At 50.1% G+C, this 27,210-nt stretch overlaps 1 protein-coding gene across 1 annotated transcript; it reads left to right on the top strand.

Moving 5' to 3' along the window:
* The first annotated feature begins 1,851 nt into the window (after window positions 1-1,851).
* On the top strand, window positions 1,852-9,250 carry LOC140460738 (uncharacterized). Its single transcript, XM_072555373.1, has 2 exons — window positions 1,852-1,931; window positions 4,519-9,250. The coding sequence occupies exon 2, from the start codon at window positions 4,926-4,928 to the stop codon at window positions 6,486-6,488; it is 1,563 nt and encodes a 520-aa protein (XP_072411474.1). The 5' UTR covers window positions 1,852-1,931; window positions 4,519-4,925; the 3' UTR covers window positions 6,489-9,250.
* Window positions 9,251-27,210: the final 17,960 nt, after the last annotated feature.

Genomic DNA, 27,210 nt, shown 5'->3' with positions numbered 1-27,210 from the left:
GAAAGATCAAAACCCTGGAACCTGCAACATCCATTCCTCACCCTGCTCTATCCATGTCTCCAAAATGGCCACAACATCCAAGTCCCAGGTACCTATCTGTGCTGCAAGCTCACCTACCTTATTGGGGATACTCTGGCATTGATGTAGACACACTTCAAACCACTTCGCTGTCTGCCAGCACATTCCTGTGACCCTGAAATCCTGTCCCTGTCCTCCCTATTCTCATCCTCCTGTGCATTGCAGCTACACCCCTGGTTCCCATCCCCCTGCTGAGCTAGTTTAAACCCACCCGAATAGCACCAGCAAATTTCCCACCCTGGTTCAAGTGAAGACTGTCCTGTTTGTACAAGTCCCACTTTCCCCAATTATCCAAAAACCTGAAACCCTCCCTCCTGCACCATCCTTACAGCCACGTGTTCAGATAATATCTCTCCCTATTCCTTGCTTTGCTATCACGTGGCATGGGTAACAAACCAGAGATAACCACTCTGTTTGTTCTAGCCCTCAGCTTCCACCCTAGCTCCCTGAAATCCTGCCGTACATCCCTATCCCTCTTTCTACCTATGTTGTTGGTACCTACGTGGACCATGGTTTGGGGCAGGACACCCTCTCCCTTCAGGACCCCAAAGATATGATCCAAGACATCACGCACCCTGGCACCTGAGAGGCAACACACCAACCGCGAGTCTTGTTCGTTCCCAACAAACCTTCTATCTGACCCTCTAAGTATCGACTCCCCAATGACTAATACTCTCCTGCTTTCCCTCCTTTCCTTCTGGTGCAAGAGACCTGGGCCCCAGTGCATACCCCTAGTAGGACGTTTTCCCCCCTCAACAGTACCCTCTGACTTATACAGCAGGAAGAAAATAAAAATAAGTCGTCCCTCCTCTCCCAGGAACCTCTGCTCTCCAACTTCAAATGTAAAACCTCAACTCAGTGACTCCCCACTCCTGGGTTGCTGCTGCCGCTGAAGAATAGAAAATGTCACCTGTTTTTTTTTTGTGGTTAGCACTGCTGCCTCACAGCACCAGAGCCCCGGGTTCAATTCCCCTCCCACGTCTGCGCGGATATCCTCCCACAGTCCCAAGATGTGTGGGTTAGGGTGAATTGGCCACGCTAAATTGCACCATTGTATTAGGTGACGGGGAATGGGACTGGGTGTTTTGCTCTTCGACGGGTCGGTGTGGACTTGTTGGGCCGAAGGGCCTGTTTCCACACTGTAGGGAATCTGATCTAAAGTTCTGGAATTTATATATTGATGAACTGAAACCTGCAACCCCTTCTAAAAGATGAAGGATTCAGCAGCGGTCCAGGTTTGTGCAAAACATTGCATCGGTTGCAAGACACTGTGATGTTTTGCTATTAATTCTGTGTCTTATGATCCTGCAGCACAGCGACCCGCAGAAGGAGCAGCGCTGCAGAAGCTAGTGCTTCCAAATACACCTGGGTGGGCGGGGTTTACCAGGAGGGGCGGGGTTTAGCCTGGGGGACGGGTTTTAGCGGGAGGGCGGTGCTCATGGGCGGGGCGTGTCTCGTGAGGTTTCGCGCGCTTGTAGGCGGGGCGGGGCTCAGCGGACGATGCGGCGCGTCCAGCCTGGACGCGCGCGGCTTTGTGGGCGGTTGCGCGTGAGAAAGGGGGGCGTGGTTTTGACTCGCGCGGGTTCGCGGCGAAGGGGTGGGGTTTAGTGCAGGAGGGGGAAAGAGGTTTGGTTCCCAGAGGCGGGGCTTTGTCCCGAAGCGGCGGGGCATATGACCTGCTTCAGGAAGGGGCGGGGTCTACGAGCTGCGTTCGGAAGGGGCGGGGTTGACGTGTGAAGTTGGCGGAGGAGAGGGCGGGACCAGGACCTGGATCAGTGGGCGTGGCCATCCCGAAGCCGGAAGTGTGCCCGCGGCCTGTTTCCTCTGCTGGAGCCTCGCCTGCAGCAAGTAAGGTAAAGCTTTATCAATATTTCCTTTTACAGAGTTTGTATTTAATAACCAGTAATGGATACTCAATATCATCATAAAGTCCCAAAATGCAATTCATTTCAATCCATTGCAGATAAGCACTAAGAGTTAATTTTCTACAGGATTTAACAGTCTCAGCACTAAAATGGTCTCACAAGGGAACGGCTGTGAATGTTATCACTTGGTGTCCTGTTCACACAGATTCACCGATGCTGAGGCAAACGTTCTTCATTGCCTTACAGCATCCTGTTATCACTTGGTGAGCCCAGGTGTCCCTATCTTTAAGTTCTCTCCTCTTTCTGAGCCTTCCTGCCTGTTTATTTTCTAGTGCAGTAAATGTATTCAATAATTCAGCATTACATTTTAGTCTGAATGTTTAAAGACAAGTTTTAAGGCTATAGACTTTATCACCCAGATGCCCACACTCTCATTCCTCCCTTTGATTGCACCGCGATCACTGAAAGAGAAGGCTAGTCCAAACGAATGCCCTTCAAGGTGGTCCAGCCGTCAACATCCTGTAGAGCAGTACCACCATCTTCACAGCTCATCTGGTCATATTTATCATCACCATCGACACGTGTGGGTGAGCCATCAGATCGCGAAAGGAACATCTTCTGGGGCAAATCTATATCGCTAAGGGACCTCATAAGCCTAGCAATTAAATAGCTAACAATACCAATACCAACAAACAGACATAGCTAAACCGATAAGCCAATTGTACCATCGGCCCAATCTGCAGTTTCCCCAACTGGTCCCTTCAGTCATTCTGTCACGGAATACCTGGATCACTTCTTGTATCTTAGTTAATATTGCCAGTGAGATTGGGAATGCCCATAGTGCGTTTATCTTGGACAATGGTGCTGACCTCACCCTCCCAGGCGAGTATATAGTCTAAGGCACACCGATTCTGCACAGAGTAAAGACACAGGTCTGATAATCCCAGTCTACTCTGATTCAGAGCCTCTTTACTCTTAATTCCTCAAATGGTCAGGCCACAAAAGAGGGAATTGAGGTTCTGTTGACTTGTCACCCCTGCCGATCCTTCCAACCTCAGGGTACTCTGGATTCCCCAGCCTATCGGGTGTCCTGTATTGTCACCCAGTCCCTTGAGATCCTTTCAGTTGGAGCAAGGTTGGCTGAGGTTCCATCGACTTGTCCACTGGCCTGGACAAGGTACTGTTGTGGGAACAAGGGCTCCGATAGTGACCTTATGAGGGACATCTTTGCCATCCAGGACAAGGAAATTGGTAGCTATACCTTAGCTGAAGAAATAATTGTCTGGTTTGGTGTATATTAGGGAGAGTTTGTCAAAATAGGTTACCGAAATGTTACAGCAGGGGGTCTGGTCAGGTCTACAGGAGTATAGGGTCAACGTTTTGCAAGAGGAGTCGCTTTAGCACTGTACAAAATGGGCCAAGTGACTCGAGCACTCGCACTGTATGGGAGACAATGGTCCTCAGAATGCTGTTCCCATTGGGCTCTCCCTTAGCTCTATTGTTCATGGTCTTGGTGACAGTATCTGGTTCTGAAAAGAGAAAAGGCCTACAAATGCACAAGGGAAGGGTTCCGTTCCAGGTCCATGTGCCACATAAGGCCTGCTGTACCCCAGGCAGTGTTACACCGGCTGTTTGTATACACAGACCGGAGGTATTGGAAAGTGATATTTCTCTTCACAGGATCGGCAGTAGGGAGTCTGACAAATAGAATGGAATCGGGGACTGATTGGTGCGGCTATTCAATTGACAACGGTGCAGTTGGACGCAAGCTGAGCGCCCAGCAACTGTGACCGTCGTAGGGGTGGGAAGTAAAACCTGGAAGGTTTCTCCGTTCTCCGTTAATATTACATGCAAAGTGTCGTCCATTGTCTGAGCGAATGCACGCAGGTATACTGAAGCGGGGAATTATTTCCTTAAACAAAATCTTCATCACAGTCTCAGCAGTAGTGTTAGGAGGAGGGTAGACTTCAATCCACTTCAAAAAGGTATCAACAATAAGCAAAACATATTTATAGCAACTCAACTCATTTCTCCAACTCAATGAAGTCCAGTTGAAGTGTCTCCAAGGGACCCGCCAGCAAGGGAGTTCTCGTAGAGAGCATGTTCTGCCCTGACTGGGAGCAGAAGAGTTTGACTGAAGTGTGTCGGTGTTAATGCCTTGATATCTCATTTTGCTTCCACCTTCCCGGGGTCATTAATCATTTTGTGTCTGGTCCTTCCTCAAGAAGCTGCATTGTAGCTGAATTGACACTTTTTTATTGCTTCCCAAAATCAGACCTGCTCACTCTCAGCAGGATCCCAGTGTTGTGAAAGATATTAACTTTCAGGTGGAGGTATCCAAAATTCAGAGAGATGTCAGTCTTGATGTTTTTGCTTTTTCTGCCCCTGTAAGATCCTGAATCAGCACCTTCAGGGGAATTAGTTACAGCGGGCTGAGAACAGAGGGGAAGGGAGAGTGGGAAGGTGCTTTCAACATTGTGGAACAGCAAAAGAATATTCCACAGAAAGTAGAATTGCTTGTTCTGAATTTCTACCCTACACTGATAGTGATGACTTTTGTCATCTCTTTTTGCAGAGTATATGAAAATCTGAAGACTGAAGTTTCAAAATCAACGGACGAAGGGCTTATTCCCGAAACATTGACTCTCCTGTTCCTCGGATGCTGCCTGACCTGCTGTGCTTTTCCAGCGCCACATTTTTTGACTGACTCTCCAGTGTCTGCAGTCCTCACTTTGATGTCAATGTCTGACAGTCTCTGAATCCATCGGGACCACAACGATTTTTGACTGTGATTTCTGTGAGAGGGATCTACACTTTTTGGTTCCTGTTTGAGGACGTTTTCAGCATCAGTGGGACTGGACGAGAGATCCCACTGTTGCAGCGAACTGTGTGTGGAGCCTGAAACAGTTATACAGCCTGGGAAGGGGACTTCACGGCAGGGAGGGGCTCTACACGTGTTTGTGTGCAGCTGAAGCTGTGGCCATGGAGAAACCTGAGGAATCCCGCCCTGTGGAGGAACCGTGGAAGTGTGGTGACTGTGGGAAAGGCTACCATTTCCCGTCTGCCCTGGAGACTCATCGGCGCAGTCACACGGGGGAGAGGCCATTCCCCTGTACCGACTGCGGGAAGGCCTTCAGACATTCCTCTCACCTGTTGGCCCACCAGCAGGACCAAACGGGGGAAAGGCCCTTCAGCTGCCCCGAGTGCGGGAAGGCCTTTACCCAGGCCTCCACACTGCAGAGTCACCGGCGTATCCACACGGGGGAGAGGCCGTTCAGATGCCCAGAGTGTGGGAAGGCCTTTACCCAGGTCTCCACCCTGCTGAGGCACCAGCGTGTCCACACAGGGGAGAGGCCCTTCAGCTGCCCCGAGTGTGGGAAGGCCTTCAGTAATTCCTCCACCCTGCTGACCCACCAGCGGGTCCACACGGGGGAGAGGCCATTCAGCTGCCCAGAGTGTGGGAAGGCCTTTACCCAGGTCTCCACCCTACTGAGGCACCAGCGTGTCCACACGGGGGAGAGGCCCTTCAGCTGTCCTGAGTGCGGGAAGGCCTTCAGCGATTCCTCCACCCTGCGGAGTCACCAGCGTGTCCACAATGGGGAGAGGCCGTTCACCTGCTCTCAGTGCGGAAAGGGCTTCACCTGCTCCTCCAACCTGCGGAGCCACCAGCGTATCCACACGGGGGAGAGGCCCTTCAGCTGCCCTGAATGCAGGAAGGCCTTCAGTAATTCCTCCGCCCTGTTGAGGCACCAACATGTCCACACGGGGGAGAGGCCATTCACCTGCTCTCTGTGCGGGAAGGGCTTCACCTGCTCCTCCACCCTGCAGAGTCACCAGCGTATCCACACGGGGGAGAAACCCTTCAGCTGCTCTCAGTGCGGGAAGGCCTTTACCCACGTCTCCTCCCTGATGACCCACCAGCGTATCCACACGGGGGAGAGGCCGTTCACCTGCTCTCAGTGCGGGAAGGGCTTCACCTGCTCCTTCAACCTGCAGACCCACCAGCGGGTCCACACGGGGGAGAGGCCCTTTAGCTGCCCCGAGTGTGGGAAGGCCTTTACCCAGGTTTCCACTCTGCTGAGGCACCAACGTGTCCACACGGGGGAGAGGCCCTTCAGCTGCGCCGAGTGCGGGAAGGCCTTCAGCAATTCCTCCACCCTGCTGATCCACCAGCGGGTCCACACGGGGGAGAGGCCATTCACCTGCTCTCAGTGCAGGAAGGGCTTCAGGTATACCTCCCATCTGCTGACCCACTGGCGGGTCCACACGGGAGAGAGGCCCTTCAGCTGCCCCGAGTGTGGGAAGGCTTTCAGCACATCTTCCACCCTGCTGAGACACCAGCGGATCCACACGGGGGAGAGGCCGTTCACCTGCTCTCAGTGCGGGAAGGGCTTCACCTACTCCTGCAACCTGTGGAAGCACCAGCGAGTTCACGTGCCATCGCAGGGGGATTTAAGGAGTGACGGCCGAGTGCCATTATCGATTGGACTATCAACCAGGTTCCGGGGTCCGCCGGGTTCAAATCCTGCCACGACAGATGGCTGAATCGGTATTCGGTCAGAAATGTGGAGTTCGGAATCTAACAATGAGACCGTTTCAGGGAGGGGGTGGTGCGGGGGAGAAAGCCCCCATCTGATTCACTCTTTCCCTTGTTAGGGAAGGGAACCACCATTGGGGGAAAGGATTCACTCAATCGTTCCAGCTGCATCCTTTACCCGGTCTGGTCTACACGTGACTCCAGACCCACAGCAGTCTGGTTGACTCTACACTGCCCCTTCCTGGCAAATGAGCAGGGAGCCACTTACTTGGAGACAGGGTATGGGTTAAAATTGCTGAGTGAGGCAATACTTCCTCCGGGTTACGGCTGTAACAAGGATCCAATTGCAAAGGGACAACTTGGTGCTGACCAATAGTAAAGACAGTGAGGGGGAGGTGGGACAGGGGAGGTGTGGTGTGTGCACTTTGACCTTGAGCTGTTCAAAAAGCAACTTCTTTTTCTCTGCCTTTTTGCTGGGGGAATCTGAAGCTGTAACAAAGTTGGGTTGCAATAAAGGTTACCTGAACTTACTGCCGGGCTCAGACTCTCATTGAAAGCTTTGAGCTCCAAGAGGTTTTTGTTTTAAAGCTGCTCATTTCTTTCAGCCTCCTGCACTAAGTTTAGAACATGGAACATAGAACAGTACAGTGCAGAACAGGCCCTTCAGCCCTCGATGTTGCGCTGACCTGTGAACTATTCTCAGCTTGTCCCCCTACACTATCCCAAAATCAACCATGTGCTTATCTAAGGATTGTTTACATCTCCCTAATGTGGCTGAGTTGACTACCTTAGCAGGGAGGGCATTCCATGCCCTTACCACTCTCTGCATAAAGAACTTGCCTCTGACATCTGTCTTAAATCTATCACCCCTCAATTTGTAGTTATGCCCCCTCGTACAAGCTGACGTCACCATCCTAGGAAAGAGTCTTTCACTGTCTACCCTATCTATATCTTATATGTCTCTATCAAATCCCCCCTTATCCGCCTTCTTTCCAATGAGAACAGACCCTCTCTCAGCCTTTCCTCATAAGACCCTCCCTCCAGACCAGGCAACAACCTGGTAAATCTCCTCTGCACCGTTTCCAATGCTTCCCACATCCTTCCTGAAATATGGGGGCCAGAACTATACAGGATATTCCAAATGTGGCCGCACCCGTGTTTGGTTTTGTTGCAGTGTGATATTGCGGTTCCAGAACTCAATCCCTCTACGAATGAAACCTAACACACCGTATGCCTTCTTCACAGCACTATTTACCTGAGTGGCAACTTTCAGGGATCTGTGCACATGGACTCCAAGATCACTGCCTTCCTGTTATTCTTCCCAAAGTGAATCACCTCACATTTAGCTGCATTGAACTCCATTTGCCTCCTCTCTGTCCAATTCTGCTAATCCATCCACCTATGCCTGTATCTAAGTCATTTATAAAAATGACAAACCGCAGTAGTCCCAAAACAGATCCTTGTGGCACACCACTAGTAACCAGACAACAGGCTGAATATTTTCCATAAACCACCACTCGCTCCTCTTAGTTCAAGTATCTGTAATAAGATTAACATTAGAACAACAGCAGGATTCAAAAACCCAACTGGACAGGGTCCACTCCTTTTCATGAGATTCCAGGATTCTCTCCTCGTCTTTCCCCACTTTTGATTGGTGCGGTCAATCAATTCTCAATGGTGCAGTTGGACCCAAGCTGAGCGCCCAGTGACTGTGACCGCCGTAGGGGTGGGAAGTAAAACCTGGAAGGGGCCATCCCAACGAGGTTGGAGACCTTTGCCAGTCCAGTTCTTGATGAGCACCAATGAACCAGGGTCTACCCGTGACGAGGCTGAAAGGGAGGGAACATCGCTCTAGGCCGCACGCTCCTGGGAGTGAAAGGCACACATAACATTGGTTAAAGCAAGAACATAACCAATCATTGCTTCGGTCATGTGATGGACGTGGACTGAGAAGGGAGCCGAATCGTTCCAAGGGGTACGGAGGGGGTGACCAGAGAGACTCTCAGCTGGAGACAGTCGTGTCTTGCCCGCAGACATGGATCACATCTGGAATAAGGCCACAGGGATTAGCATAACCAGGAGAGGCCAGACTCTGCCACTTATTTGGCAAGTTTAGTCTTGAGTCTGGTTAAAACATTCAACAAGGCCGGTCACCTGAGGATGATAAGCACCGTGCAGTTGCTGACAAATACAAAGCTGGGAACAGAGTTCTCCGTTAATATTACCTACAAAGTGTGGTCCATTGTCAGAGCTAATGCACGCAGGTATACTGAAGGGGGGAATTATTTCCTTAAACAAAACCTTCACCACAGTCTCAGCAGTAGCGTTAGGAGGAGGGTAGACTTCAATCCACTTCGAAAAGACATCAGCAATAAGCAAAACATATTTATAGCAACTCAACTCATTTCTCCAACTCAATGAAGTCCAGTTGAAGTGTCTCCAAGGGATCCTCCAGCAAGGGAGCTCTCGTAGAGATACTTGAACTAATAGGTGGGGGATCGCCTACTCACTGACCTGTTTGATCACGTACAACATCCTGATCGGGAAAGCCACTGACTGAGTATCGATGCGATCTGGAACGATCTGAGATTATCCTGATGTCATCTGGTGCACCAGACCAGACGCTTTCAACGTGGAGTCGCTTGAGCGATGGAGTGAGCTGCCAGAGGAAGTGGTGGGTGCTGGTACGATGACAAGTTAAAAGGCTCCTGGACGGGCATCTGAATATGAAGGGTTCAGATGGGTCAGGGCCAAGTGATGGCAAATGTGACTGGAGTCATAGAGATGTGCAGCACAGAAACAGACCCTTCGGTCCAACTCGTCCTTGCTGACAAGAGAGCCAACCCAATTTAGTGCCAGCTGTCAGCACCCGGCCCATATAGGGGCCAAGTGATGGCAAATCTGACTAGATTAATTTAGGATATCTGGGCAGATTGGGCCAAAGGTTCTGTTTCTGCGCTGTGTGACTCTAATTGTCTTCAGTGAAAGCAGAAGTGTTGTTGTGAAGGCTGGACTTTCAGAGCATGTTTTGCCCTGACTGGAAGCAGAAGAGTTTGTCTGAAGTGTGTCGGTGTTAATGCCTTGATGTCTCATTTTGCTCCCACTTTCTCGGGGTCATTAACCATTTTGTGTCTGGTCCTTCCTCAGGAAACTGCATTGCAGGTTCGCCCTGAATTGACACTTTTTTTTTGCTTCCCAAAATCAGACCTGCTCACTCTCAGCAGGATCCCAGTGTTGTGAAAGTTATTAACTTTCAGGTGGAGGTATCCAAAATTCAGAGAGATGTCAGTCTTGATGTTTTTGCTTTTCAGCATCTTCAGGAGAGTGAGTTAATTAGAGCAGAGTGAGAACAGAGGGGAAGGGACAGTGGGATGGTGCTTTTAATTTTGTGGAACAGCAAAAGAAAAGAATATTCCACAGAAAGTAGAATTGCTTGTTCTGAATTTCTACCCTGCACGGATAGTGATGACTTTTGTAATCTGTTTTTAACAGTGTATTTGAAGATCTGAAGACGGAAGCTTCAAAACCAACAGATGAAGGCCTTACGCCCGAAACATTGACTCTCCTTTGATTCGGATGCTGCCTGACCTGCTGTGCTTTTCCAGTACCACACATTTTGACACTGACTCTCCAGCGTCTGCAGACCTCACTTTAACGTCAATGTCTGACAGTCGCTCAATCCATCGGGACAGGAAACAATTTTCAACTGAGTCTGAGAGAAGGAGCAAAGTGTTTTGGTTCCTGTTTGAGGATGTTTTCAGCATCAGTGGGACTGGATGAGAGACCCCACTGTTGCAGCGCACTGAGTGTGGAGCCTGAAACATGTCTACGGCCTGGGCCATGGAATTCAGGGTGGGGAGGGGCTCCTCACGCGTTTGTGTGTAACTGAAGGTTCGGCCATGGAGTAACCCGAGGAATCCCACCCCATGGAGAAATGGTGGAAGTGTGGCGACTGCAGGAAAAGCTTCCGTGTACCCTCTGTCCTGAAGAATCATCGGCGCAGCCACACCAGGGAGCGCCCGTTCTCCTGTCCCGTCTGCGGGAAGGGCTTCAGCACTTCCTCCACCCTGCTAACCCACCAGCGGATCCACACTGGGGAGACACCCTTCAGCTGGCCAGTGTGCAGGAAGGCCTTCAGTGATTCCTCCATCCTGCTGAGGCACCAGTGGGTCCACACGGGGGAAGAGGCCCTTCAGCTGCCCCGAGTGCAGGTAGAGATTTACCCAGGCCTCCAACCTGCTGACTCACCTGCAGATCCACACAGGAGAGAGGCCCTTCAGCTGCCCAGAGTGCGGGAAGGCTTTCACCAGCTCTACCAACCTCCGGAGGCACCAGGGAGTTCATGTACCATCGCAGGTGGATTGAAGGCGCGATGGCTGAGTGCCATTATCGACTGGACTATCAACCCAGTTCCAGGGGCTCCCGGGTTTGAATCCCACTGCAGCAGATGGTGCGATACAGTGTATGGGTTGAAATTGCTGAGTGAGGCAATACTTCCTCCAGGTTAAGGCTGTACCAAGGATCCAATTACAAAGGGACAACTTGGTGGTGACCAATAGTATAGAAGTGAGGTGGGTTGGAGGGAGGGGGGGAACGGTGGGGTGCGCTTTGATCTTGAGCTGTTTAAAAAGCAGCGACTTTCTCTCTGCCTTTTTGCTGAGGAGGATTGAACTTGCCAACGTGAACCACACTTGGCAGAGAGAGGAAATTTCTCCGGATGGAAGAGGTTGATGGAAGTCAACAATTGTCAGATTATTTCATGAAAATAACAGCTGGTATGGGGATCCCAGAAGAGGGGCGTCTGTAATGACACACAGAAACAAACCCTTCAGTCCAGGCCAACCAGATATCCTAAATTAATCTAGTGACCCATTTGCCAGCATTTGGCCCATATCCCTCTGAATGCTTCCTATTCATGTCTCCATCCAGATACATTTTTTTCTTCGGACAATACTTGGGTGAGAGCCAAGATATGCAATACCTCAATGTATAATAATGAAGCAGCTCATTTATTCTGAAACTATTTCAATTAGTTGGTCAATTGCCAAATAATAGCTGCATAACTGTTGTCAATATTGATACCCAGGAAAGCTATTTTGTTTAATATATTTCCTTTGTAAAGATCTTATCCAAATTATAAAATGATTGTATTTTCATATGAAATGAAATTTGCAGTGTTTTATTAAATGGTTGAAAGTAACTTTGCACTTAATTGCTCTGTTTGGGATTAAACATTGTGACTTTGCTAAAAGTGATCTTTCATAATATATGGTGAGTCTATTAACAAACGAATGTTGCCATTTGCTCTCAAGTTAGCTCAGATTCAATTTGAAATTCTTGAATGAGTTGAATAAGGGGTAAAAAGTAAATATTTATTGCACTTTTCTGAAATTCTCTGCACTGCCATTGCAGTTGGTTAAACAAAACATGTATCTCTCTTCATAACTTTGATATCACCACAAATCCTAGGAACCCCATCCAGGACAAACGTATAAATAGAAAGTAGGAGACAACAGCTTCGCTTCACTTGGAGGTCACCACTGATGATGTTACCTAGCCAGGTAATGAAATGTCTGGATATCAAACCTACAGCTCAGCGAGCAAACTTGCACCCTAAACATTCTACTTTGCTGAAAGACTGCACAATCTGCAGGCAGTCAATACATGTAATATATTGTAAATTCCACTTTGAAAATAGATAATGGGCCCACTACGTTTTGGATTTGAGCATAAAGTGGTATAGTAAGTAAGTTTGCTGATGACACCAAAATCGGAGGTGTAGTGGACAGCGAAGGAGGTTACCTCAGATTACAATGGGATCTTGATCAGATGGGCCAATGGGCTGAGAAGTGGGAAATGGAATTTAATTTAGGTAAATGAGAGGTGCTGCACTTTGGGAAAGCAAATCCTAGCAGGACTTATACATTTAATGGTAAAGTCTTAGGGAGTGTTGCTGAACAAAGGGACCTTGGAGTGCAAGTTCATAACTCCTTGAAAGTGGAATTGCAGGTTGACAGGATAGTGAAGATGGGGTTTTGTATGCTTTCCTTTATTGGTCAGAATATTGAGTACAGGAGTTGGGAGGTCATGTTACTACTGTACAGTTGGAATATTGCGTGCAATTCTGGTTCCCTTCCAATCAGAAAGATGTTGTGAAACTTAAGGGTTCAGAAAAGATTTACAAGGATGTTGCCAAGACTGGAAGATTTGAGCTATAGGGAGAGACAGAACAGGCTGGGGCTGTTTTCCCTGGAGCGTCAGAGACTGGGGGGGGTGACCTTCTATAGGATTATAAAATCATGAGGGGCATGGATAGGATAGAGAGACAAAGTCTTTTCCCTGGGGTGGGAGAGTCTAGAACTAGAGGGCATAGGTTTACACCGAGAGGGGAAATATACGAAAGAGACCTAAGAGGCAACCTTTTCATTTAGAGGGTGGTACGTGTATGGAATGAGCTGCCAGAGGAAGTGGTGGAGGCTGGTACAATTACAACATTTAAAAGGCAACTGGAGGGATATGGGCCCCCTGCTGGCAGATGGGACAAGATTGGGTTGGGATATCGTGCACAGGGATGTGCAGGTTAGGTGCATTAGTCAGGGGTAAATGTTGAGCAATAGGGGTAGCGGAATTGTATGGGTGGGTTACCCTTCGGAGGATCAGTGTGTAGTCTTTGGGCCGAGTGGCCTGCTCCCACACTGTGGGGAGTCTCTGAAGGGGAAGGGATTTTTGTAAACTGTGCAAGGTAACGCAAGCGTAGTGCGGGGACCTGCTGTTGGCCTTGCCCCGCCTCTTGCTCCTCCCCCTGTTGTTGAGCTGTCAAAAAAACAGCTACTCTTTCTCTGCCTTTTTGCTGGGGGCATCTGAAGCTGTAACAATGTTGGGACACAATAAAGGTTACCTGAACGTTCTGCCGGGCTCAGGCTCTCATTGAAAGCTTAGAGCTTCAAACGGTTTTTGTTTCTTGCAGCTTCCTGCATGTGTTTGCTCCTCATGTGTTTTTCAAATCTTTCTCCTCTCCCCTTAATTTGCAGCCTAATCTTGAAAGGACACATGCCGTTCACCTTATCTAGGCCCCTCATGGTTTTGGAAACCTCTATAAAGAGAATAAAGAACCCTACAGCACAGGAACAGGCCCTTCAGCCCTCCAAGGTTATGCTGATCGAGATACTCTATCTAAACCTGCCGCCTATTTTCTAAGGATCTGTATCCCTCTGCTCCTTGCCCATTCATGTATCTGTCTAGATACATCTTAAATGACACTATTGATCCCACCCCTACTGCCTCTGCTGGTGATGCATTCGAGGCGCCCACCACCCTCTCTGTAAAGAACTTTCCATGTATATCTCCCTCAAACCTTTCCCCTCTCACTTTGAACTCGTAACCCTGAGTAATTAAGTCTTCTCCTCTGGGAAAATAATTCTTCCTATCCACCCCGTTTACACCCCTCATGGTTTTTCGGCCTCGATCAGGAACCCCCCCCACCCCGCCTCGACCTCCTTATTTCCAGTGAAAATAATCCTAATTTACTCAACCTCTCCTCATAGCTAGCGCTCTCCATAACAGGCAACATCCTGGTGAACCCCCTCTGCACTCTCTCCAAACGTATCCACATCCTTTTGGAAATCTGGTGACCGGAATTGTATGCAGTATTCCAAATGCGCCAAACCAAAATCTTATATAACTTTAACATGACCTGCCAGCTCTTTTCCTCAATCCGTCCGATGATGGAACGTGTGTTGTATGCTGCCTTGACCACTCTACTGACATGCATTTGCCACCTTCAGAGAACAATAGACCTGAACACCCAGCTCTCTCTGTACATCAATTTCCCCCAGGACCTTTCCATTTACTGTATAGCTCGCTCTTGAATTGCATCTTCCAAAATGCATCACCTCACATTTGTCTGGGTTGAACTCCATCTGTCATTTCTCTTCCCAACTCTCCGATCTATATTCTGCTGAAGCGTCTGACAGTCCCCTTCACTATCTGATTTTCCATCAATCTGAATGTCATCTGCAAACTTGCTAATGAGGCACCCGATACCTTCACCTTTCAACCTCCTGTGCTCCAGTGAAAAAAGTCCCAGCCTACCCACCAATAGGTGCGAATTCTGTCGAGTCAGCCTGACATTTTTGATAGAAAAGCTATGCATTTAAATTACGTTCTTGAGAAAGTTACTGAAAACAGGTTCTGGAATTAACATACCAAAGAACAGAACTCCATTCTAAAAGATGGAAGATTTAATCTAAATTGTTTAATGTATCACATCTCCATGAACTGGACTCCGTTGGCTATAAATAGTCTAATCATGACCTTATTCTCCACAACCACCTGAAGCAGCAGCAGCACTTCAGAGTGCCAGAGATCCGGGTTCAATTCCCACCTCGGGCAACTGTCAGTGTGGAGTTTGCAAATTCTCCCCGTGTCTGCGTGGGTTTCCTCCCACAGTCCAAAGATGTGCAGGTTAGGTGAAGTGGCCACGCTAATTTGCCTGTAGTGTTAGGTGAAGGGGTAAATGTTGGGGAAAGGGTCTGGGTGGGTAGCTCTTCGAAGGGTCGGTTTGGGCTGAAGGGCCTGTTTCCACACTGTAAGTAATAAAGTCTAAAATAAATCTAATCACTCCGAAAGCTAGGGCTTCCAAACAAACCATGTTATGGCAGCAGCGGGAGGTGTGGATTATATTCACTAAAAACAGTTAAGCAGTTAGATAACACATTCGAGTGGGAAGTGTGTATAACATAATCTCACAACTTCTATCCTCAATGCTATGACCAATGAAGGAAAGCAAACCAAACGCCGCCTTCACTCCTCTATCCACCTGAGACTCTCGCACTCCAAGGTCTCTTTATTCTGCAACACTCCCCTTAACTGTGTCAGTCGTGCCTGGATTGCTTGACCAAAATACAAACCTCTGATTTCTCTAAATTAAACTCCAACTGACACTCCTCGGCTCATCAGCCGATCCCATAAATTCTAATTTATAGTGAACTCTTTCCTCTCTTATTCCCTGGAAACCAAAAATCTCCATCCCACACTCACTCCCTCCATTTTCACTTTGCTTATAGCAGAAGAATGTAACTGAGAAACATATCAGCCATGATTGAATGGAATGAGCAGACCTGGTGGCCTAATTTCTGCTCCTGTGTCTTGTGATCTCTTGCTGTCCTGGACACCGAGAGAGAGAATTGGGACCAGCACTGAACCAATCATGACTGGATATGGATCTACCTGCATCTAGGTGGATGGGCTGGGACTTTCACTGGAGCAGAGGAGGAGGAGATGTAACCTTATCAAGGTTTATAAAATCATGAGGAGAGAGAGGAGGTGAACGACAGGTGTCCTTCCCCTAGGGTTGGGGTTTCAAGATTAGGGAGCAAATTTTGATGGTGACAGGAGAAAGAGATTTTAAAAAGACTTGAAGGGCACAATTTTTTTTATAGAGTGGTTCACGTGTGGACTAAATGTCTAGAGGAAGTGGTGGATGCAGATACAGTAACGACCTTCAAAAGACATTTGGATAAGTTCATGAATAGGAAAGGTTTGGAGGGATTTGGGCCAAAACACTGGCAGGTGGGACTGGTTTAGTTTGAAAACATAGTCAGCATGGACTAGTTGGACTGAAGGATCTGTTTCTGTGCGGTATGGCTCTGTAACTTGGTTCTATACTGGTCTTAAAACTATTTTCTTGCCTTCCCCATAAACATTCACATAAAAATCAGATGAACTCAGCCTTGAATATATTCAATGACCCCCTAACTGCAGGAAGACATCCCCACTTCTGAACTCAATTCCTCTTGCTAATACACCACTTGCCTTGCTCATTGCCTGCTGCACCTGTCTGACAACTGGCACAGAAGGACACTGATGCCCCTCTGAACACCCACGCATCATTCCTGATGAAGAGCTCGTGCCCCAAACTTCGACTGTCCTACTGCTCAGATGCTGCTTGACCAGCTGTGCTTTGTCAATTGTGGTCTTCTCTACATCGGGGAAACCGAGCGTAAACTTGGGGAACGGTTTGCTGAGCATCACAGCCGGGTCCGCAGAGGCTGAGCGGACTTCCCAGTCTCCACCCATTTTAATGCCCCTTCCCACTCCCCTTCTGACATGACCATCTTTGGCTTCCTCCATTACCACAACAAACCAAACCACAAATTGGAGGAACAAAACCTCATCTTGTCTGAGCAGTCAACAGCCCGGAGGACTCAACACAATTCTCCAATTTCAAATAATCTCCCATCCCATTCCCTTCCACTCTTCCCTGCCAACTAGATTCCTTCCTCCCATTCACCAACCAGGTCATACCAGGTTATGACGATAAGGCAGCAACAGGATACTGATTGAGGATGATCAGCCATTATCACAATGAATGGTGGTGCTGACTCGAAGGGCAGAACAGCCTACTCCTGCACCTATTGTCTATTGTACCCTCTACCTGTCTCCACCTATCCCCACTTCAATACCCTGCCCCCAGCACACCCTTGTTCCACAGGTCTCCCTATACCCACGCCCAGTCCTGAACAAGGGTTACACCAGATACCTCGACTTCACCTCCTGATACTGCCTGGCTTGCTCTTCCAGTCTCCCGTCTGTCTATTTTGCCAATTGAGACACAGGCCTGGACTAGCTTTTCCAGAGTCTGTCCCCTCGCTGGATTCACTCCCATTCCTTTCAGTTGCTCCAAGTCAACACTTGAACCCCAGATGAAACGTAAATGGAAAAGGGGGTGAGAAAAGAGAGTGCTGTACTCACATGTTGGACGGAGGAAAGAAGTTGCAGTCTGAGGTGAAGCTCCATCTTCATTCAGAGAGAGGAGGAGCAGGACCTTAAGAAGCTCATGGTCCAACTTCCACATTCACCAATAGGGGAGCTCCGAATGGCAGAAGGACAAGTCTCCCCCCGGTCCTCCAGTGCTCCTTATTCGTCCATCAAAAGTAGGTTTCGCAACTTTTCTGCCGACGGTGAGGAACATGCCCAATGTTTTGGTGACATTGGCAAACACGTGCCCTGCTTGTTGACACTGAGGAGTGTACACAACGTGCTCTGTAGCAATGCTGATGTTATTGACAGATTTTAAGTTTCCAAATACCTATCGGAGAACAAAAAGGGCAGAGCCATAATTCCCCCTCAATGTGGCTCCATATTTGATTGAGCAGCCAGAAAAATACAAAAGCAATGTTTTTAAGCCTTTTCCTCAGTGTTGGGGGTGAGACTCACAACTAGAGGGAATAGGTTTAGGGTGAGGCCACAAAGATATAAAAGGTTCCTGAAGGGGCAACGTTTCCATGTGGAGGGTGGTGCAGGTATGGAATGAGCTGCCAGAGGAAGTGGAGGAGGCTGGTATAATTACAGCCTTTAAAAGGTATCTGGATGTGTATATGAATAGGAAGGGTTTAGAGGGATATAGCGCTGGCAAAGGGGACTAGATTAATTCAGGATATCTGGATTTTCCTAACGGCCGCCCTCCCGCCGCTTCCTCGCTCGAGCGACTTCTCCTCCCAACCGCCATCACCCCCGCGTGACGTCTGCACGTGGGGGATGGGCGGGGCCCGGGGAGGGGATGGGCGGGGCCCGGGGAGGGGATGGGCGGGGCCCGGGGAGCCTCACCGTCACCAAGTCACAGCCCCCTCGCGCTCCAACTGTTCATTCACAAAAACAAACTCTCCTGTCTCACTCTGCAGCTGCGGGGGGCGGGGACACTGCCACGTTTCGAGGAGCCCTGTCTACATTGGGAAAGCTCACGGCTCAATTTAAACAGATATTCCGACATCGAACGGAACGGCGTCATATCTAAAGGGGGAAATCTGCATTTTAAAGGGACGTGGACATTTTAACGGGTATTTCTGCAAATAAAGAGGTTTAAATGGACAAGATTATATTTCAAGGGGATGTGAGCACATTCAAAGGGATATCTTCATATGTAAAGTGACGCAGTTATATCTAAATGAATCTACATTTCAAAGAGACATTGCCCTATTTATAAGTAGAGACAATAGGTGTGAATTCTGTCTGTGTCCCAATGTTGAGTCTTAGAAAAGCTCTGCATTTAAATTACATTCTTGAGAAGGTAATTTATAGATTAGGGTGTAGAGGTTAGGGAGAATTGGCCGTGCTAAGTTACCCCTAGTGACCAGGGATGTACAGGTTAGGGTGGCTTGGCCATGGGAAATACGGAGTCAGGGGTTGGGTTATGGGTGGGATACTGTTCAGAGGGCCAGAGTGAAATAGATGGGCTGAATGGCCCGCTTCCACCTTGTCGGAATTCGATGACCCTCCCCACAAAGGAGCATTTTATCTGCATCTATCCTGTCAAGCCCCTTTCAGAAATCTACTGGTTTCAATAAAGGTATACAGCACAGAAACAGACACTTCGGTCCAATTTGTCCATGTTGACCAGGAATCCCAATCTAAACCAGTCCCACTTGCCTGCATTTGGCCCATATCCCTCTAAACCTTTCTACTCATGTATCCATCTGAATGCTGTTTCAATGTTGTCACTGTACCTGCATCTACCACATCCTCAGCAAGTTCATTCCACATGCAAATCACCCTCTTTCAAAATGTTGCCCCTCCGGTTCCTTTTAAATCTCTCTCCTTATATTTAAATAAAAATGCCCCCCCCTAGTTTTGAGTTCCCCAGCGCTGGATTGTTCTCTGTTCTAAACTTAGTGCAGGAGGCTGAAAGAAATGAGCAGCTTTAAAACAAAAACCTCTTGGAGCTGAAAGCTTTCAATGAGAGTCTGAGCCCGGCAGTAAGTTCAGGTAACCTTTATTGCAACCCAACTTTGTTACAGCTTCAGATCCCCCCAGCAAAAAGGCAGAGAAACAGCAGTTGCTTTTTGAACAGCTCAAGGTCAAAACGAAGGTTGCACACACCACACCTCCCCTCCTCCTCACCCCCCCCCCCCCACACACACCTCCCCTCCTCCTCACCCGCTCCCCCCACACACCACAACTCCCCACCTCCTCACCCCCCCCCCCACCACACCTCCCCTCCCCCTCACCACCCCCACCCTGTCTTTACTATTGGGTAAAAACAATGACTGCAGATGCTGGAAACCAGATTCGGGATTAGTGGTGCTGGAAGAGCACAGCAGTTCAGGCAGCATCCAAGTAGCTTCGAAATCAACGTTTCGGGCAAAAGCCCTTCATCAGGAATAAAGGGAGAGAGCCTGAAGCGTGGAGAGACTAGTGAGAGGAGGGTGGGGGAGTGGAGAAAGTAGCAGAGAGTACAATAGGCGAGTGGGGGAGGGGATGAAGGTGATAGGTCAAGGTGGAGGGTGGAGTGGATAGGTGGAAAAGAAAATAGAAAGTTAGGACAAGTCAGGGGGACAGTGCTGAGCTGGAAGTTTGGAACTAGGGTGAGGTGGGGGAAGAGGAAAATGAAGAAACTGTTGAAGTCCACATCGATGCCTTGGGGTTGAAGTGTTCCGAGGCAGAAGATGAGGCGTTCTTCCTCCAGGCGTCTGGTGGTGAGGGAGCGGCGGTTGAAATGTTGGGCCATAGGACGGTGTGGTTGATTGGTGCGGGTGTCACGGAGATGTTCCCTAAAGTGCTCTGGTAGGAGGCATCCAGTCTCCCCAATGTAGAGGAGACCGCATCGGGAGCAACGGATACAATAAAATGATATTGGTGGATGTGCAGGTGAAACTTTGATGGATGTGGAGGGCTCCTTTCGGGCCTTGGATGGAGGTGAGGGAGGAGGTGCGGGCACACGTTTTGCAATTCCTACGGTGGCAGGGGAAGGTGCCAGGATGGGAGGGTGGGTTGTGGGGGGGCGTGGACCTAACCAAGTAGATACGGAAGGCGGAAAAGGGGTGGGGAGGGAAATATATCCCTGGTGGTGGGGTCTTCTTGGAGGTGGCGGAAATGTCAGCAGACGATTTGGTTTATGCGAAGGTTGGTAGGGTGGAAGGCGAGCACCAGGGGCGTTCTGTCCTTTATACGGTTGGAGGGGTGGGGTCTGAGGGCAGGAGTGCGGGATCTGGACGAGATGCGTTGGAGGGCACCTTTAACCACGTGGGAAGGGAAATTGCAGTCTCTAAAGAAGGGGGGCATCTGGTGTGTTCTGTGGTGGAACTGGTCCTCCTGGGAGCAGATCTGGCGGAGGCAGAGGAATTGGGAATACGGGATGACATTTTTGCAAGAGGTAGGGTGGGAAGAGGTGTAATCCAGGTAGCTGTGGGAGTCGGTGGGTTTGTAGAAAATGTCGGTGTCAAGTCGGTCATCATTAATGGAGATGGAGAGGTCGAGGAAGGGGAGGGAGGTGTCAGAGATGGTCCAGTTAACTTTAAGGTCAGGGTGGAATGTGTTGGTGAAGTTGCTGAATTGCTCAACCTCCTCGCGGGAGCACGAGGTGGCGCCAATGCAGTCATCAATGTAGCGGAAGAAGAGGTGGGGAGTGGTGCCGGTGTAATTACAGAAGATCAACTGTTCTACATAGCTAACAAAGAGACAGGCATAGCTGGGGCCCATACGTGTGCCCATGGGCTACCCCTTTGGTCTGGAGGAAGTGGGAGGATTCGAAGGAGAAATTGTTAAGGGTGAGGACCAGTTCGGCCAAACGAATGAGTGTGTCGGTGGAAGGGTACTGTTGGGGACGTCTGGAGAGGAAAAAACAGAGGGCTTGGAGGCCCTGGACATGGCGGATGGAGGTGTAGAGGGATTGGATATCCATGGTGAAGATAAGGCGTTGGGGGCCGGGGAATCGGAAGTCTTGGAGGAGGTGGAGGGCGTGGTGGTGTCTCGAACAGATGTGGGGAGTTCCTGGACTCGGGGGATAGGACAGTGTTGAGGTAGGTAGAGATGAGTTCAGTGGGGCAGGAGCATGCTGAGACAATGGGTCAGCCAGGGTGGCCAGGCTTGTGGATCTTGGGAAGGAGGTTGAACCAGGCAGTGCGGGGTTCCCGGACTATGAGGTTGGAAGCTGTGGTTGGGAGATCTCCTGAGGTGATGGGGTTCTGTATGGTCTGGGAGATGATGGGTTGGTGATGGGTGGTTGGGTCATGGTCGAGGGGGCAGTAGGAAAAGGTGTCTTCGAGTTGGCGTTTGGCTTCAGCGGTGTAGAGGTCAGTGCGCCAGACTCCCACTGCGCCCCCTTTATCCGCTGGCTTGATGGTGAGGTCGGGATTGGAGCAGAGGGATTGGAGGGCTGCGCGTTGTGAGGGTGAGAGGTTGGAGTGGGGGAGGGGGGGGGTAGACAGGTTGAGGCGGTTAATGTCCCGGCGGCAGTTGGAAATGAAGAGGTCGAGGGCAGGTAATAGGCCAGCGCGGGGTGTCCAGGTGGATGCAGTGTGTTGGAGGTGGGCGAAGGGGTCCTCGGAAGGTGGGCGGGAGTCCAGATTGTGAAAGTAAGCTCGGAGGCGGAGGAAGTGTTCGACATCACGGCGTGTATTAAATTCATTGATGCGTGGACGGAGGGGGATGAAGATGAGTCCTTTGCTGAGGACTAATCGTTCGTCCTCAGGTGAGGGGCAGGTCTGGGGGGATGGTGAAAACGCAGCATGGCTGGGAGCTGGGATCTGGTGTGGGTGTGGAGCTGGGAGTGGGGGCGGAGCCGCTAACTGGAGTGGGTGTGATGGTGGGGGGGAATGGGGGGTGGAGTCATGAGCTGGGGTGGTGTTCCCCTCAGGGTTCTGTAGGCCAGGAATGGGGACAGTGGGATCTGTGGGGGGCATGTCAGCAGAATGCAGGTGAGTGGCGTTGGTGGGGGCGGAAGTGGGGGTGACCACAGCAGGAGAGGTGGCGGAAGTCACTGAGCGTGTGACATCAGCAATGATGTGAGGGGCAGAAATGATGTCACATGTGATGCACGAGGAATTGTGAGGGGCGGAAGTGGCTGTGGGAGTAGCCATGATGGGGGCGGAAGTGACATCAATCAGCGTGGGGGCGGCAGCTGCACCAGCCGCATGGCTAATGGCGTCCGAGCAATTTCAGAGGCCGGGAGAATCTTCTGGAATGTTTGAGGAGCGCTGGTTATGGAGGTGGGTGGATAAAAGTTTGTTGTACTTACAGTTTTTGATGTTTAAGATGGAGTTGAAATACTGTTTGTTGAGAGTATGAATTCTCCTGAGGATGTAGTACAGAGGGGGTCCTTTGTAATTCTGAGAGAGTGTGGCCCTCAGCTGAGGCAGGGCTGACTGGAGAGAGGTTAGGTGACGGCGCATTGCTGCAAGCGTGGAGCGGAGGATCTTGAAGGAGAACCGTTCCTGGTGTTTTTTGAATCTGTAGTCTGTACTGTTTGTCCTGTTCGGATCCGAACTGTGCTGGTTTAAAAGTGGTCCGGAGTCTGTGTAGGATGAGTTGGTTACGGAGGCAGGCACTGAGGAAGCGAATGGGGCTGTGGTAGCGAGTCTGTTTCAGGACATGGTTGAAGAGCATCAGGGCAGAGGAAATGACCTGGGCGGCACCGTGGGCGGCACGGTGGCAGTGGGCGGCACGGTGGCACAGTGGTTAGCACTGCTGCCTCACAGCGCCAGAGACCCGGGTTCAATTCCCGCCTCAGGCGACTGACTGTGTGGAGTTTGCACGTTCTCCCCGTGTCTGCGTGGGTTTCCTCCGGGTGCTCCGGTTTCCTCCCACAGTCCAAAAGATGTGCAGGTCAGGTGAATTGGCCATGCTAAATTGCCTGTAGTGTTAGGTAAGGGGTAAATGTAGGGGTATGGGTGGGTTACGCTGCGGCGGGGCGGTGTGGACTTGTTGGGCCGAAGGGCCTGTTTCCACACTGTAAAGTTATCTAAAAAACCTGGGAGTTGCAGTCGGAGAGGGACTCCCTGAGATTCTTGTAGACAGAGGAGGAAAACTTCTTCAAGGCAGGCATCCTTGCAAGAGGATTCGCAGTAGGGTTAAAATCAACAAGGTAAAAACAAGGACTGCAGATGCTGGAGACCAGATTCTAGAATCACACAACTCCAGGTTGGAGTCCAACAGGCTTCTTTGGAAGCAGTAACTTTTGGAGTGCTGCCTCATCATCAGGTGGTTGTGGAGGATAAGATCCTGAGACACAATTTAGAGCAAAACATTCCAGCGTCCTGCCACTGAAATGGTATATTCAACAAACCTGGATTGTTAAGTCTTCCACCTTTTCAAATAGGTTGCAGGTCTCATTACAATGTGAATCCCAGAACTTCTTGTTGTCACCTTCTCGAGATAACAAGGTTTGATAGCAAAAGCTCACATCTCAGCTCAGACAATGCATTAAAGGTGTGAGGTCAGAGTCTGCCTGCATCCCAATCTTGAGTCAGACTGGTTCTGTTTCCAAAGTCAAAGTTACAAGCTATTACATGTATTGACTGCCTGCACACACCACACCTCCCCTGTCCCACCGCCCCCCCCTCACTGTCTTCACTATTAGCCAGCACCAAGTTGTCCCTTTGTAATTGGATCCTTGGTACATCCGTAACCCGGAGGAAGTATTGCCTCACTCAGCAATTTTAACCCGTACCCCGTCTCCAAGTAAGTGTCTCCCTGCTCATTTGTCAGGAAGGGGCAATGTAGAGTCAACCAGACTGCTGTGGGTCTGGAGTCAGGTGTAAGCCAGACCGGGTAAAGGATGCAGCTGGAACGGCTGAGTGAATCCTTTCCCACAATGGCGGTTCCCTTCCCTAACAAGGGAGGGGGGGAAATCAGATGGGGGCTTTCTCCCCCCACCGACCTCCCCCTCCCTGAAACGGTCTCACCGTTAGATTCCGAACTCCACATTTCTGACCGAATACCAATTCTGACATCTGTCGGGGCGGGATTTGAACCCGGGAGTCCCCGGAAACAGGTCGACAGTCCAACTGATATGGTCACTCGGCCGTCACTCCTTCAATGCCCCTGCGATGGCACTGAACTCGCTGGTGCTTCCACAGGTGGGAGGAGTAGGTGAAGCCCTTCCCGCACTGAGAGCAGGTGAATGGTCTCTCCCCCGTGTGGATCCGCTGGTGTCTCAGCAGGGAGGAGACCTGGGTAAAGGCCTTCCCACACTCGGGGCAGCTGAAGGGTCTCTCCCCCGTGTGGATACGCTGGTGGGTCAGCAGGTTGGAGGAACTGCTGAAGGCCTTCCCGCACTTGGGGCAGCTGAACGGCCTCTCCCCCGTGTGGATACGCTGGTGGGTCAGCAGGTGGGAGGAACTGCTGAAGGCCTTCCCACACTCGGGGCAGCTGAAGGGTCTCTCCCCCGTGTGGACGCGTCGGTGGATCAGCAGGTTGGAGGAACTGATGAAGCCCTTCCCGCACTGAGAGCAGGTGAACGGCCTCTCCCCGGTGTGGACCCACTGGTGGGTCAGCAGGGAGGAGACCTGGGTAAAGGCCTTCCCACACTCGGGGCAGCTGAAGGGTCTCTCCCCCGTGTGGATACGCTGGTGGGTCAGCATGTGGGAGGAACTGCTGAAGGCCTTCCCGCACTTGGGGCAGCTGAAGGGTCTCTCCCCCGTGTGGATACGCTGGTGGGTCAGCAGGGTGGAGGAACTGCTGAAGGCCTTCCCGCACTCGGGGCAGCTGAAGGGTCTCTCTCCCGTGTGGATACGCTGGTGGATCAGCAGGGTGGAGGAGCAGGTGAAGCCCTTCCCGCACTGAGAGCAGGTGAACGGTCTCTCCCCCGTGTGGACTCGCTGGTGGATCAGCAGGTGGGAGGTATACCTGAAGCCCTTCCCGCACTGAGAGCAGGTGAATGGCCTCTCTCCCGTGTGGATCCGCTGGTGGGCCTGCAGGTTAGAGGAATGTCTGAAGGCCTTTCCGCAGTCGGTGCAGGGGAATGGCCTCTCCCCGGTGTAACTGCGCCGATGAGTCTCCAGGGCAGACGGGAAACGGAAGCCTTTCCCACAGTCACCACACTTCCACGGTTCCTCCACAGGGCGGGATTCCTCTGCTTTCTCCATGGCCACAGCTTCAGCTGCACACAAACACGTGTAGAGCCCCTCCCTGCCGTGAAGTCCCCTTCTCAGGCCGTATAACTGTTTCGGACTCCACACACAGTTCGCTGCAACAGTGGGGTCTCTCGTCCAGTCCCACTGATGCTGAAAACGTCCTCAAACAGGAACCAAAAAGTGTAGATCCCTCTCACAGAAATCACAGTCAAAAATCGTTGCGGTCCCGATGGATTCAGAGACTGTCAGACAATGACATCAAAGTGAGGACTGCAGACACTGGAAAGTCAGACAAAAAATGTGGCGCTGGAAAAGCACAGCAGGTCAGGCAGCATCCGAGGAACAGGAGAGTCAATGTTTCGGGAATAAGCCCTTCATCCGTTGATTTTGAAACTTCAAGTCGTCAGATTTTCATATACTCTGCAAAAAGAGATTACAAAAGTCATCACTATCAGTACAGGGTAGAAATTCAGAACAAGCAATTCTACTTTCTGTGGAATATTCTTTTGTTGTTCCACAAAATTGAAAGCACCATCCCACTCTCCCTTCCCCTCTGTTCTCACTCCACTCTAACTAATTCTCCTGAAGGTGCTGATTCAGGATCTTACAGGGGCAGAAAAAGCAAAAACATCAAGACTGACATCTCTCTGAATTTTGGATACCTCCACCTGAAAGTTAATATCTTTCACAACACTGGGATCCTGCTGAGAGTGAGCAGGTCTGATTTTGGGAAGCATAAAAAAAGTGTCAATTCAGGGTGAACCTGCAATGCAGCTTCTTGAGGAAGGACCAGAGACAAAATGGTTAATGACCCCGGGAAGGTGGGAGCAAAATGAGACATCAAGCCATTAACACCGACACACTTCAGTCAAACCCTTCTGCTCCCAGTCAGGGCAAAACATGCTCTGAAAGTCCAGCCTTCACAACCATACTTCTGCTTTCACTGAAGACAATTAGAGTCACACAGCACGAAAACAGACCCTTTGGTCCAACCTGCCCAGATATCCTAAATTAATCTAGTCATGTTTGCCATCACTTGGCCCCTATATGGGCTGGGTGCTGACAGCTGGGACTAAATTGGGTTGGCTCTTTTGTCAGCAAGGACGGAGTTGGACCGAAGGGTCTGTTTCTGTGCTGTACATCTCTATGACTCCAGTCACATTTGCCATCACTTGGCCCTGACCCATCATATTCATATGCCCATCCAAGAGCCTTTTAACTTGTCATCGTACCAGCATCCACCACTTCCTCTGGCAGCTCACTCCATCGCTCAAGTGACTCCATGTTGAAAGCGTCTGGTCTGGTGCACCAGATGACACCAGGATAATCTCAGATCATTTTCAGATCGCATCGATACTCAGTCAGTGACTTTCCCGATCAGGATGTTGTACGTGATCAAACAGGTCAGTGGGTAGGCGATCCCCCACCTCTTAGTTCAAGTATCTCTACGAGAACTCCCTTGCTGGAGGGTCCCTTGGAGACACTTCAACTGGACTTCATTGAGTTGGAGAAATGAGTTGAGTTGCTATAAATATGTTTTGCTTATTGTTGATGTCTTTTCGAAGTGGATTGAAGCCTACCCTCCTCCTAACGCTACTGCTGAGAGTGTGGTGAAGAGTTTGTTTAAGGAAATAATTCCCCGCTTCAGTATACCTGCGTGCATTAGCTCAGACAATGGACCACACTTTGTGGGTAATATTAACGGAGAACTCTGTTCCCAGCTTTGTATTTGTCGGCAACTGCATGGTATTTATCATCCTCAGGTGACCGGCCTTGTTGAATGTTTTAACCAGACATAAGACTAAACTTGCCAAATTAATGGCAGAGTCTGGCCCCTCCTGGTTATGCTAATCCCTGTGGCCTTATTCCAGATGTGATCCAT

The sequence above is a fragment of the Chiloscyllium punctatum genome, chromosome 36 (assembly GCF_047496795.1).
Source record: "Chiloscyllium punctatum isolate Juve2018m chromosome 36, sChiPun1.3, whole genome shotgun sequence".
Lineage (NCBI taxonomy): Eukaryota > Metazoa > Chordata > Chondrichthyes > Orectolobiformes > Hemiscylliidae > Chiloscyllium > Chiloscyllium punctatum.
This window is presented reverse-complemented; position numbering and strand designations above follow the sequence as displayed.

Bases quoted from the DNA above. Each gene is read 5' to 3' on its own strand.
- LOC140460738 (XM_072555373.1), top strand. From the start codon at position 4,926: ATGGAGAAACCTGAGGAATCCCGCCCTGTGGAGGAACCGTGGAAGTGT.